Source organism: Equus przewalskii, chromosome 1 (assembly GCF_037783145.1).
Source record: "Equus przewalskii isolate Varuska chromosome 1, EquPr2, whole genome shotgun sequence".
NCBI classification, from domain to species: Eukaryota; Metazoa; Chordata; class Mammalia; order Perissodactyla; family Equidae; genus Equus; species Equus przewalskii.
The window spans coordinates 473,882-487,190 of NC_091831.1; the positions used below are offsets into that span (position 1 = coordinate 473,882).

Below are 13,309 nucleotides of genomic sequence, written 5' to 3' on the forward strand. Positions count from 1 at the left end.
CTGTGCACACTGCCCTTCATCACTTGGCTCCTGTCTGTCCATCCATCCATCCCTCCCTCAACTTACCACTCAATATCTATCATCTATTTCTCTGTTTACTTATCTATCATTATCTGTCCATCTGTCTGTCTACAGAGCACATCATCTCTCCAGCCATCTTCGGTATAAAGTGTTTTCTGAGCCCTTGAGAGGAAGGTGCCTCGTCCCCCTTAGATACCTCAGCGTGGATTCCCAAGATCAAGGGTGTTTTCTTACATCACTTCCATGCAGGGGTCAAAATCAGGAATTTAACTTTGAGACAATACTATTATCTAATCTTCAGACCTTATTAATATTTGGCTAGATGTCTCACTAACGTCCTTTTGAGCAAAGTGAAAAATCTGGCCCAGGGCCCCATGTCGCCTTCTCTCTTGACCCTCCTTCTGCCTGGGGCAGCTCAGCCTATTTGTCACGACCAAGACAGTTTTGAAGCACACAGGCCAGGATTTGTGTAGCCTGGCCTCATCTTGGACCCCCGCGATGTGTTTTCGTAATCAGCTGGAGAGATGCGTCAGGATCCACGTCCCCAGAAGTGATGCTGTGTCCTCCTCAGTGTCACAGGAGGGGCCCATGAGGTCTGCTTGTGCATTCCTGGTGACATTAACTTGGATGGCTTGGCTAAGGTGGCTTCTGACAGGGTTTTTTTCCTGTAAAGTTACCATTCTTCCCTTTTTGTGGGAAGATACTTTGAGATTATCTGACTATCTCATTCCTCACCAAACGCCCCACCCAGTTGCAGCGTCCATTGGCGGTTCTTGTCCGAATCAATAATACTGTCTTTTCCAAGTGGTGATTTTCTAAATTCATCATTTCTCCTGCACTTACTAGTCGATGTTGTATTAGTAGATTGTAACAAAAGCTTTCCCTTCTCACTCTTTATTTATTGAGTCATTTATTTCTATCAGTGTGACCCATGGATTCCTGTTTTATTCAGTGGGTTACAATCTGTTACTGTCATTATTTATTTTTATGTTCACGTTGTTCCATATTTGGCTGGTGGGAGTCGTCCTTTTGACATGTCCGCCTCATTCTCTGAGCACAAAGATGCTCCGAGGCTCATCTTGCCCTGCCGGGATCTGCTGCTGGCTAGGCCCTCCCAGTGGATTGGGGTTGGGGGTGGGATATATATACAGGTACACCTCCTCTCTGTGAGTGTGTATGCGTGTGCATGAGTAAATAATACACACGTAGACACAATCCACATAAATGTATACACTAGATCCACAGGCCGTGTGCACGCCGAGTATGCGTATACAGTGCACATGAACCGCCGTGAGTTCACAGCGATGCTTCCAGTTTCAACCCCAAACTGCAGGGTTTCTTCTCGTCTTCCCCCTTCCCATATGGATACCTCCCTTCTCCAACAGGGAGGAACCTGGTTTCTATTATCCTCGACATATTTATTTGCTGAGTCTTAGAAGACTCTGAAATTCGTCCTGGAACTGGGGACCCGCACCACGAGAACCAGCCGACACACTGGAGTTCGGTGTTTGTGTGGAGTTCTTCTTGTCTTTGATCTGAGGAGACAGAGTCAAAATGCTACGTGCACAAGTGGTGTGGGCTCTCTCTTCACGTCAGCGTGGTTGCTTCATTCCTTTGAAATATATGGAGTCACTTATCATTGCTTGCACTCCATCTTAGGGTCCTCCCCCAACTTCTGTTGATTCTAGTCTATCATTTTTCAGTATGTAAAACATTAACACATTGTGCCAAAAGGCAAATCATACAGGTGTGTCCGGGAGGTCAGTTCCCCTCCCCCCCCAACCCCTGAAGGAAATCAATCTTATTGGTTTCCAGGCCAGCCTTCCAGGGTATCTTTTTGCAAAGATAAGCAGATGTATGTGCATTTTCTTATTTCTTCTGCTTTACATTTTCCACCCGAAGGGAGTTTTTTCACACCAACGACAACCAATTCTCCAGCACCAGCTGGGTGTCCTACAATTCAGTCCTACCTGACACCGACTGCACAGAGTTGGTGCAGACCCCACAGGTTAAGGGCTCAGTCCCACGAGACTGCCCCCACCTCAGACACCCTCACAAGGATCCGGGCCCCAGGCCACCTGCAGGGCAAGGTATGGGGGTGGGGGCTGGGGGCCTCCACGGCCTCTCCTGGCCCCATCCTCCCAGCTCCTGATGTGTTCACCAACCTACGAGCTGGTTCGCCAGACCGCCTCCCTCAGGAGTTTCTGTAACCCAGTGTGCAGCCCCTCCCCACCCAGAGGTCAGACTATGCTCTGGTCTTTCTGGAGACCAGCCCCCCACCCTGGAGCTACCCAGGGGCTCCACCTGAGTCATCTTATTAGCATGAACTCAGATGTGGTTATGAGAAACAAAATACACCTGTCCCTCAAGAAATCCCAAGGGTTTTAGGAGCTCTGCACAGGAACCCGGGACAAAGGCCCAATATCTTTTTAATTTCACTACATTCGCTTCACAGCATTCGCTGGAGGCCATTCCACATCCGTACACAACATACGCACATGGGTGCACAGGGATTTTCCTCACTCCTCGTCACAGCTGTGTAGCAGTCCTCGGCAGATGGACCCTGTTTACTCAACCCTCTCCCACATATGGGTGTTTAAACTGTTCACAATATTTTTGCAATAAAGACAATGCTGTAATGAATAATTTATGCATATGTATTTTTCATTGTTAGAGATTTACCTTCAGGGCAAATTCCTAGAAGTGGAATTGCTGTGTTAAAATTTTTTAATTTATAAAATTATGCAGTTTTATAATTTATCATTATAAATTTAAAACCAGCTTTTCTCAAGCTTTAAAGCTCAATTAAAAGCTTACTAATAAATCTAGTAACTTCCGTGTTAGTGTATGTCTTCACTTATTCTTTAACATTCTGCTAACTTATACATTTGACATATTCAGTCTCTCTAAACTTTTTAAGACATTTCACAAATGTGACAAGCTTGATGAATTCGATTCCCTGGCATTTCAAGCTATATTCACGCGTTGACACAGCTGACCCTCCTGAGCTCTGGAACCTTGGACGGCGCAGACCCACAGACCCTCTGACAAAACCTCCCCGAGCGTTTGTGCATGACTCACATCCAACACCACGGGAACGTCGTAAACTGAGACCCTCTCACATTCTAACACTAAAACCCACGGTCATCGAGATGAAATTCAAGCCGTTTCAAATTAAAACAAGTCACGTGCGCTACACCCTCATAAGAGCTTCACACGCTTCCAGCAGTGAGCAGCAGGGGTTTACGGGGCTCGTGTGGGGGCTCCTGTGGCTTCTGGTTGAACCTACCCTGAGGCAGCAAGAGCAGGGCTCCCTGCCCTCCCTCACCTGCCTGCGCCCTCAGGAGGGCAGAGGCGCTGGCTGGTGCTGTGACCGCCTCTGGGACTGACTCACAGCGGGGGGGTTGTGGGTTCTAGCTGGGTCAGGGTGTGGGGTGAGCCTCCGGCTCTGGGGGTCCCTGCCAGGACCCTGCAGTCGGCCTGGCCCCTTTGTCAGAGTTGGGCTCTGGTTTGTAACCCAGGGTCCCACGCATCCTCCAGGCGTCCTTTAAATTTTGTTCCCACCCAAATTTTACAGAAGCCTCTTGCAAAAAATTTCACAATGCGGATGCCCTGGGGTGGAACCCTCGCTGGGTTCCTTGAGGTGGGTCATCGTAGGAAGAGTGCAGCATGGTCTGCAAAGGTGGGCGCCACCCTGGACCCAGCACCAGGCCAGCCCCCCGACTTGGCCCGCTGGCAGTCCCATCTCAGGCTCTGCCCTCATGGGGGGTGACGCTAACACCATGTCAGTCTCAGCGGGAAAACAGACCCTGGACCCTCAGCTACCAGCCTGCATCACACAAGGGGAACGGCGGCCTTTGGGGCCGTGCTTTCACTGGGCAGACGGCAACGTCTCCATCCTTGATGAGTTCCCTCATTCCGGGCCTTGATCGGTCCTACGGTCAGCTGCACAGCCAGCTTGGCTGCAACACTTGTTCTCTGAAAATGCGTTTCCATGTGACTGAGGTATTTGGAGCAATTTGAGCAGAACATGAATTTTGCTTGGTTAGGCGTGGTTTCCATGGTGAGAAATGCTAGGCTAACACAGAGCAGGGCACTCGGCTAGGGGTACACGCATGCAAACACGTGCATGCCATACACTCACGCGCACACACATGCACGTGCCCACAGACACCCTGTCAGTGGCCACACAGGACAACCTCCAGCCATGACTTCCCCCACCTCCTCCCCCCTCTTCACAGTAACTCACAAGCACGGCCCCAGGAGCCCAGGTCCTCACAGTGGTTTCAAGGTTAAGTGCCCTCCCCCGTCAGGTAAACACTCCCTGACTAAGGACCAGGCCTGTGGACACAGGGACACATTCAGCAGGTGGAAGACCCCTACTCAAGTTGGTCATCACAGCCCCTCGCCAATGGGACCGTCCCAGAAATTGAGCCACATCGGTTCCGGGAGCACAGAGCACCTTCTCCCTGCCAGGCACCCATCAGGAGCCCCAGGGAAGAAAGCTGAGCCTGGGGTTCTAACACCAGACACGGGGCTGTGCGGGGCGGCGAGAGGGGACTCAGCTCCAGGGTCGGCTCCCCGCTGCGTCTGGGCCATGGCGCCCTGGGGCCTCTTAGAAATTCAGGTTCCTGTGTGACCTGGCAGTGTCGCCTCCCAAGGTGACCCACACTGTGACCCTTGGCATGAGCCCAAGGTGTGACTCCGAGGAGTTGCAGCTTGAGGAAGACAGTGGGATGCAGGAGCCAGGACACACACACTCTTCACCCAGGCGTCCGAGGATGTGGTGACCCTCCCAGGATCCCCTCTGCACTCTTGTGCGCACACACACACATGCACAGTCATATATATGCATGCACACACACATGCACACGAGCTCTCACTCTCCCTCCTCCCCAGATGTCCCTCCACACATGCATCCAGATTCATGTTCTCCTGGGGTGGAGACCCTCCCCAGGAGGGGTGGTAGGTGGGCCAGCAGGCGGTGGCAGCTGTCCTGGAGGTTGAACGGGGGCTCGTTGAGCTGCAGAGTCTGACCTGTGTGTGTTTTGAATGGACTCCCGGCAGAGCCAGCCTCCAGCACCCGCTGGGCTGCGTCCCCAGGTGGACCCTCCGCCTTGGTCAGTTAAGGGTTTCTGCCGCTCACCCAGCAGCAGGGTTTCCAAGGCCCCTGAGGCCAGCAAGGCTCGGCCAGAAGTGCCAACGCCCATCAGCTCCTCAGTGTCGTCTGCTGAGGGCACCCTGATGAGGGTGCTCACCGCCCTGTCCCCTGTGCCGGTCCTCTCACAGCAGCAGGCGGCTCCAGGTGTCTCCTTGGCCAACATGGCCCTCAGCTACTTCTGCATCTGGAGAGCCCCTGGCTTCTCAGCGAGGCAGCTGGGGCCACCTTCACGCTCTGTTCCCGGCTGGGCCTGGTGCTCAACTGCCGGCCTCTCCACAGTCCCGCCCAGGTCTGCAGGGTGGACCTATAAGGAGACGACTCTGCACGTGGCCTCAGACCCCACGCCCAGGCCATCCAGGGCAGGTCCAGAACAGCCTTCTTCTGACCCCCCGGGGGGACTGCAGTGAGGGCAGCTCTGGCCCATCCCACTGTCCATGGTGAGGCTCACCTGACCCACAGGGCAGAGGCCAGCCAGGGGGGGTCAGTGGAGGGGCCTAGGGAGCCCTGGTGGCATCTATGACCCCTAGCCTCATGAGGGGCTCCCAGGGCTGGTCAGAACCTCAGCCCCTCCCTGGGGCCCACAGGCCCCAGCCTGCTGAGACCCAGCCCAGGACCAGAGGTGCTTCCCAGGACGTCGGAGGAAGGTGGAGCTCCCAAGGTCCTTCCTTCCTCACCTGCCCAGGGCAGTGCATTTGGGGGCTCTCCTGGGTCAGGGATAGGGGACTGGCCTGGGGCTGACAGCTGAGGTTGGGCACACAGTGGCCTCTGTTCCCCACTCCCCTCTGCAGGCTGCTGCTCCTGGATGTAGCAGGTGTTCCTGGGGGCAGGGACTCCAGCAGCCTGAGGACAGGGACCCTCCAGACCCCCAAATGCTGACTGCTGGTGCGGGTTGTGAGGCTGAGGGGTCAGGGCAGGTGGTGTGACTTGGGGCAGCCCTGTGTCCACGCTGCTGGGAGCTGGGCTGGGGTCCCGGCATTCTGGAGCCACAGGCCTGGGTCACACAGCCCTTGGGCGGGTGCTTGGGGGCCCCAGAGACCCTCACTCCAGACCTTGCACTCTGAGGAGACCACCCCTTGAGGTCCAGCATCCCCCACAGCCCGACACTGCCCAGCCCCAGGAGGGGAATCTGCGCAGGAATCGGGGGCAACCAGACGCCACATGGGGAGCTGGAGAAGGGGCTGGCTGAGGCGGGGCTTCAGGCCGAGGGACGGATGAGGGTCCTGCAGACACAGCCTCCTTGGTGTCATGTCCCGGGAACAAGATGAAAGGGACTTGGGTTCCCCACAGCTGCACGGAAGACCAACCATCCCATGAAATGGCTCATTTAGATGTTTTCCCTTTATTGTGTGCACAAATGTGTTATTTCATGACTTAAAAAGCTCAGCCCTTTGAAGTAACAGACTGTGGCCTCCTTTTTGTCTATCCTACCATCTCTCGGCTGCGCTACGGGGCAGGAATGCCACTGTCACCATGCGCCTTGCCCAAGGGGCCGTGGGGCCGTGTGTGTGAGTGTGTGCACACAGCTAGGCCTCGGCCCCCAGACCCCTGGGTACTTCCCCCAGGCCTCCCAGGGCTGCAGCCAGGACCCCAGGACCCAAAAGGCCTGGCCAGTTGCCCAGCTCTGTGCCTGGCGCTCTGGCGCTCTCTGGCACAGCCACATTCTGGGCACCGAGTGGACTCTCAAGGACTCTAGGCCACGCCAGCCTCTCTGTGTCTATGGACACCACTGTGTTGTCTCCGAGCTTGGCCCCGGCCCAGAGTGAGTGTGGGTGGGCCTGTTGGGGTCCTCGCCCTGCGCCATGACTTTTCCTGGGGATGGAGGACCCAGTGGAGTCCAAGCGGGCCCTGGAAGGCAGCAGGAGCCCCCACTGCTCCCGTGACGCTCCCTCTCCGTGTGGGGCCCAGATCGTGCCCCTTATATCTCACAGACCAGATATAGGACCCCTTGGGGTGGGCCCTGGTGCCGAGCACTGCCCCCAAGAAAGTTCCAGCACCCGAAGCTGCCCAGCAAGCCCCAGGGCTCACAGGATGTTCTGCCCACTTGGCAGTGTCCACCTCCTGGCCATGCTGGCTCCCAGTCAGCTTCCAACACTTAAGTGTGCAGGGGAGCTGGGCCCTATCGGCTACAGGAGAACGCCATGTCAGGACCCATCCTTGGGGGTCCTTGAGGGTCTGGGCTCCTCCCTGACACCAGTGCTCACACTGTCCCCTGCCCAGAGTCCCCCTTATCTGCCTCTCACACTCCTGCCTGCTGGTCAGTCTCCTCCAAGGGAGACCCTCCCCCTGCAGCCCTGGCCCGGGGACAAGGTCCAGCCTCTGTGCCAGCTTCCAGCAGGATGCCGGCATGAGGCTTTGCTCAATGAACTCTTGCTAAGTAGGGTGCAGGGTGCCAGATGTGAGCCACGGTTCAACAACAGACCACAAGAGGAATGGAAGTAGAGAAGTCTGTTGCTCACGAGTCCTACAGAGGAACATGCTGTGCCTCAGAAGGCCACTGGTGGGGGGGCCATGGCAGGGTGCAGACAGAGCGGGCAGACAGAGCACATGCCTATAGTAGGTCTGGGGGTGGAGTGCTTTGGGGTTCCCGGGCCAGGGCTGGATCCATCAATTCAAACCAAAAGAGTAGGTCTGGCGAGCCCCACGGGGTCTCATCTAAGGGGCGCACAAGGGCAAGGTCGTGGGAGGGGGAAATTTGCTCATGAGGGCTCTTGGGGAAGTCACATCAGGAAGCGGACCCACTGTGACCATGTGGCTCCCCTCTGGGCCTGCACTTGCAGGCGGGTGGTTGTGGAGGGGGTTGGTTGGTTTAAGGCCCCTGCAGGCCACTTGGCCACACAAAATGGATGCAGGGCAGCAAAACCACAGAAGCTGAGCTAAACTCTCGCCAACGCAGCACCAGGCCAGGGCCCGAGGACTCCCTGAGGGTGCAGGGAGCATCGGTAGCATAGACCTCAAGTCTGCCACTGCTTGTTCACAGACAGGTAAACTGAGGCCCAAGGCAGAGCCCCAGGGCCACCCCTCACCTCCAAGGTCCTGCCCTGATGCTTAGGGCTGGAGCTGAGGGGGTCTCTGGGGATCCTGAGTGGAGCCCACTGGGCACAGGTATGAGGTGTGGGGGCCTCACTCCCCCCGCCCCTGTGGGACAGAGCCCTGCGGGGCCACACAGCTCAGCCTCGTGCTGCTCGCTGCTGTGTCTCCAGCATCCAGGACCCATCCACGTCCACATCCCACAGACGCCCCTCTGTTCTGAGCAGCGTCAGCAGAAATGCTGAGACCTGAGCTCAGAAAGGAGGACAGAGGACACCCCGCCAGCCTCCAGCCCCAGGCACACCTCCTCCCTCCGGGGCAGGGTGGAGCCAGGCCCCAGGGAGCAGGGCAGGAGCAGGAGTGGCGAGCAGTCAGCGGCCACATGCAGACCGAGGTCTGAAGGGGTGTCGAAGCTGAGGCAAATGCAAGCTTCCCCATTTCCAGCCAAGGCCAGCTGTGGCCGGCACCTTGAGGGCTCAGCGTGGACGGCGGGGGCACACGGGGGGTGTGTGAGTGTCGGCGCCCAGAAGGCTGAGGGTGAGCGGCCCAGTCCCTCGGGGTTGGCCTGTTCTCCCTGTCCCCGTGTTCCAGCATGAGGGGCAGGAGCCTGGAGGAGCTGCCCAGAGAGGGCGTTCCGCCCCGGCCCCCTGGTTGCTAACCGGCCATCCAGAGAGGGGCAGTGACTGTCCTCTGCCAAGGAGTGGGCCAGTTTCTAAGGGGACCTGAAGGGTCCCGAGTTGAGCCTGCTGCTTCCCCAGCCCATGCTCAGGTGGTTTGACCAAAGCCCCTCCCCAAGCTGTCAGGCCGGAGCAGGACACAGGCCTGGTGGGCTGTGGGCGGTCACCTCTGCCCTCAGAGCAGGCTGTGGGGTCCTCTGGGTGGTCGGGGGCTGAGGCCGCCTGCTTGGCACAGTCAACAGAGGCGAGAGGCCCATCATCCAGGCCTCATGGCAGCCATGTCCGCAGGGCCAGCCGAGGGGCAGCTGGACATCCAACAGAAGGTGCCGCTCTGGGGCCCCTCCCGCCATCAGACAGGGTTGACCCCGAGCCCCCCACGTCTCTTCAACTGCAGAGAGACGAACTGGCAGAAGCACAGGCCCAGTTCCTGGTGGCCCCGTGCTCCCGCGACGTCCTTGCACAGGGGGAAGTGTGCGTGGGCAAGGCAGCAGGCATAGCTGCAGGAGAACTGCAAGAGGGCCTCCCGGAACAGGGCCTCGCCATCGGAGGCCTGCAGGAAGACCCGCCTGCAGTCCCCCAGCAGCACGTACACAAAGTGCAGCTTGTTGAGGGTCTCACAGCCCATCAGCACCGAGTGGCCCGCCAGCAGGAGGTTGGCTTCCCCGACTCTGAGGACCACCTCCCGCATCTTCCTCTTAGAAAACCTTCTGAACCAGCACAGGGTGCTGACTGCTAGGACCAGGAGGAGGGGACAGAAAAATATATTGGCGGCGATTAAGAGGAGGTGCTGAGCTGGAGGGTTTGGACGGAGCCCCAAAATCAGGGGGGGAATAATCGATCCCATGGAGAGAAAGATGAGGAGAATGCCGAGCGTGACTCTGCAGCCCACATACCGGAGGCAGGACCTGGGGGACTGCACCCCATTCAGGATGCCCACGGCACGCCTGTACACCTCAGGGTCCTCCAACACCTCCTTCAAGGGGTCCGGGACGACCAGGGTGCTGAAGGTGCCCACCCTCCAGGAGGGCAGGCTGTCCCTGTTGATGCAGTTGAGGGTCAGCAGGGGCTTGCCGCTGTAGAGGGGGGAGGTAGGGCGCAGGGCCCGCGGGGAGCTTGCCACCTGGTGGTTGGGCGTGCACAGGAGCTGCACCAGCTTGTTGTAGAAGCGGCTGTCTGTGGCCTCCAGGTAGGTGAGGTGGCTGAGGTGCAGCGGGACCCGGCAGGGCCTCAGCAGGATCGGGACGACCGGCTTCCTCTCAAGGCAGGAACCAAAGAGTGACAGGTCGGCCTCTAGGAGGCACCACCGGCTCTGCACGAAATCCTGGCTCAGCACCAGCAGCACCTTCTGGCTCTGGTGGATGCACTCCGCCATGTTCTCCAGGACGTTCCTGCCCGGGGTGAAGTCCCGCTCGTGCAGGCAGACCCTCAGCCCCATGTGGTCTGCTTCCAGGCGGCTGATGAGCCCGTGGGTCCACGTGGCGTCCACGCTGCTATAACTCACAAACAGGTGGAACTTCTCGCTCAGCCTCAGTGGAGGGATGGTCAGAGCCTCACCCTCCTCCCCGGGACAGGAATCCATGGGCGCTGCCCCCGGCATCTGCCTCTGGTCTCAGAGAAAACTGCCCTCAGGCTGCAAGAGATCAGGACAGACAGACAGACTGGACAGACGGACAAGGACAGACCACCGATAAAGATGGAAGCAGGTCCACAACCTGCAGCAACCAGTCCAGGAAGCTGCAAAGGACCCCTGCAGCAACCAGCCGAAACCCCCAGGACACCATCAGTGACCGCCAGCTTCCCCTGGTTACAGCTTCCCCTTCCAACTCAGGACCCACCCGAGAAAGTCAAAATGTTCCCTGAACCCATCATAGGACACCGTGCTTCTAGATCCCGTCCCAGCCTCCTGGGCCCCCAGCCCCCATCAGGGCAGCCCTGAGCCCCACTTTCCTCTATGAATCTTCACTCCTCTGCCCGCCTTTGGGTCTCTACCAAACCCAAGTGACAGGGACCCCCTGCTCCAGTGCACTTGAGGATTCGGCCTCCACTGTTCTCATCTGGGGGACTTCGGTGATGTCCACAAGACATCTGGCTTTGAAAGGGTGGGGGCACACGGTGGCCACACCTTCCACTCCTTTCTCTCTCATCAGATGCGGTTCATGTGGTCACTCATGAGGGATTGTTATAGACTGAATGACCGTGTCCCCCTAAAATACGTATGCTGAAGCCCTAACCCCCAAGGTCATAGAGTTTGAGGTGGGCCCTTGGGGCATGATTACATCGAGAGGGTGGAGTCCTCATGACAGTATTAGTGTCCTCATACAAGAAACCCTAGAGAGCTCCCCCACCCTCTGCACACTGTGAGGGACAGTGAGAAGGAGGCAGTCCGCAAGCCAGGAAGAGAGCCCTCACCAGAACCCGACACAGGACACCTGAGCTCGGACCCCCAACACGACAACTGTGAGAAACGTGTGACTGCTGTTTCAGCCCCAGCCTGTGCTGTTGTTATGGGGCCTGAGCAAACTAAGAGGGGTCTTCCTCCGAAATGCTTGCTCCAGGAAGGGCAGTCACACTTTCCAGAAAGCACTAGAACTTTCTCAAGACCCTCACATCAAGATCCAGCTGCTCATACTCTGTGGATTGAGGGCTGAGCTTGAACTGCTGCCATGTGGGGTCTGTCTGCTTGTTTCTAGGAAAGCTTGTGAGCACCAGCTCCCCAGGACTCATTGCTGGGGGCTTCCTCGTGTGCCCACAACCAGCTGTAGTGGCCCCAGCAAGCGGCCCTGCCTGCTGGAGCCCTGCAAACCCCATGCAGCTGGCTCCGCAGGCAGAAAGCAGGCTGTGCTGTCACTCTACCCCGTGGCCCCCGGCTGAGAACCTTCCCCACTTGGGTGAGCAGGGACGGGGTCATGGGGGCCAGGCCAGCCCTGCAAGGCCCCCATGCCCTCTAGCAGCACCTCTGGGAAATGTCAGAGGAGGAAGCCTGAATGCCCACTGCCACTTCCACGAGGACTCTGGGGCCCCACCTCCTCTGCCCGGCAGCCGCAAGGAAGGCTCCAGCACCAGTGGTGACAGAGAGGGTGCTTGCCCCGTAGCCAGCCCAGAAAAGCCCAGCTGGAGCCTTTGGAAGAAGCTACGTTGCCTGCCCGTCCTGCCCAGGAAGCCCACGTGCCCTGGACGCCATCCCAAGCCCCCCACCCCGTCCCTTCCAGGAGGTGGCAGCTAAGAGTCAGATGGGTGAGGCTGTGGGGGACACAGTTGGAAAGCCTGGTCTTTCGGGGCCCCCACATCTCTCACCGGCACGCTCCAAACGGGTACGGGAGTGCGCTCCTTCTGCTGTGTCCTGGCCTACTCGAGGCAGCTGCCTGCTCCTTCTCCACCGAATCTCCCGCTGACAAGGCGTGTGGAGCTTGTTCACTGGGTCCTTGCGCACGGTGACTCAGGCCCTGTTCTGGGCACCAAGGGCCTGAATATCACAGGCTGTCGGTGGCCAGTACTGGCCACCCACACTGCCTGCTCCTCACTCCAGTCCTCAGAGGAGGCCCAGGGCGCAGCCAGGGAGCCCAGAGCTGCCCCCAGACAGAAGGAAGTTTGTGGCCAACACTTTCTAGAAGGATCTCTGCTAAGTGGGAAAATAAAAGAAGGAACCAGATTGAGGAAGTCACCGAGCACCAGATGGGGATGTGTTTGAGTGGAACAAGTGGCAATTGATGCCCCTGCTGGGAAAGACGCCGACTGACCCAGCAGGTCTACAAACTGGAAGCAAGATGGCTGGGAAGCTCTCGAAATCCGTCTGATGGTGATGCTGGGCCCTCACAGAGCGTCTTGGCTGGAGCCCTGCAGCTTGCTGGACACTGGGCCAGGCCCTCCAGCTGTAAGAAGTGACAGGAGGGGCCGCAGGTGGCTGGCACAGCTCCTGGTTGGGTTTAGCAGGGCAGGCCTAGCTGGGGTCAGGGGTAGGAGTGCACTCTCAACATCCGCGGGGCTGGCAGCACCCTCCAAGGGAAGACCCCAGCTGCTGCGAGACCCTCCTCAAACAGCCACACTCCAGCTCCACTGCTCTTTGCTCCTGGTACCTGCGCCAGGACATAAAACTCCAGGGTGCCCCACGGGCAGGGGCAACATTGGAGGGCAGTCCTAACACCCACAGCCTGGGGAGCCCAACCCCAGGGGCTGGGCAGGTCAGTCTGCCAATCACAGCCCTTCCTGGCTGCACAACCCCACTCCTGGCTCAGGGTGCAGCACCTGGGGACCCCGATTTTCCTCTGCACACCACCCTGGATCCCTCCCCAATACACACCACTTGCCCCTTTGCCCGGGGGTCACACTCACCCAATTCTGCAGGTGTGACCCCAGACCTCATCTCCCTGCAGGAGCCACTGGGAGACTCAGGGGCACCGCAGAGGACTTCACAAGACACCCACAC

The 13,309-nt window shown here is 58.1% G+C and overlaps 1 protein-coding gene across 2 annotated transcripts; it reads right to left on the reverse strand.

Annotated features, from left to right (window-relative positions):
- Positions 1-6,502: 6,502 nt before the first annotated feature.
- Positions 6,503-12,491, reverse strand: LOC139085166 (uncharacterized). 2 transcript variants are annotated; one of them, XM_070631009.1, is made up of 2 exons: positions 12,181-12,491; positions 6,503-10,544 (listed from the first exon to the last, which is right to left on the reverse strand). In XM_070631009.1, exon 2 carries the CDS (start codon positions 10,481-10,483, stop codon positions 9,236-9,238), a length of 1,248 nt encoding a protein of 415 aa, XP_070487110.1. In that variant the 5' UTR covers positions 10,484-10,544; positions 12,181-12,491; the 3' UTR covers positions 6,503-9,235. The 2 variants fall into 2 exon arrangements, with proteins under 2 accessions (XP_070487110.1, XP_070487117.1); XM_070631016.1 differs by having other exon boundaries at positions 6,503-10,516; positions 12,181-12,417.
- Positions 12,492-13,309: the final 818 nt, after the last annotated feature.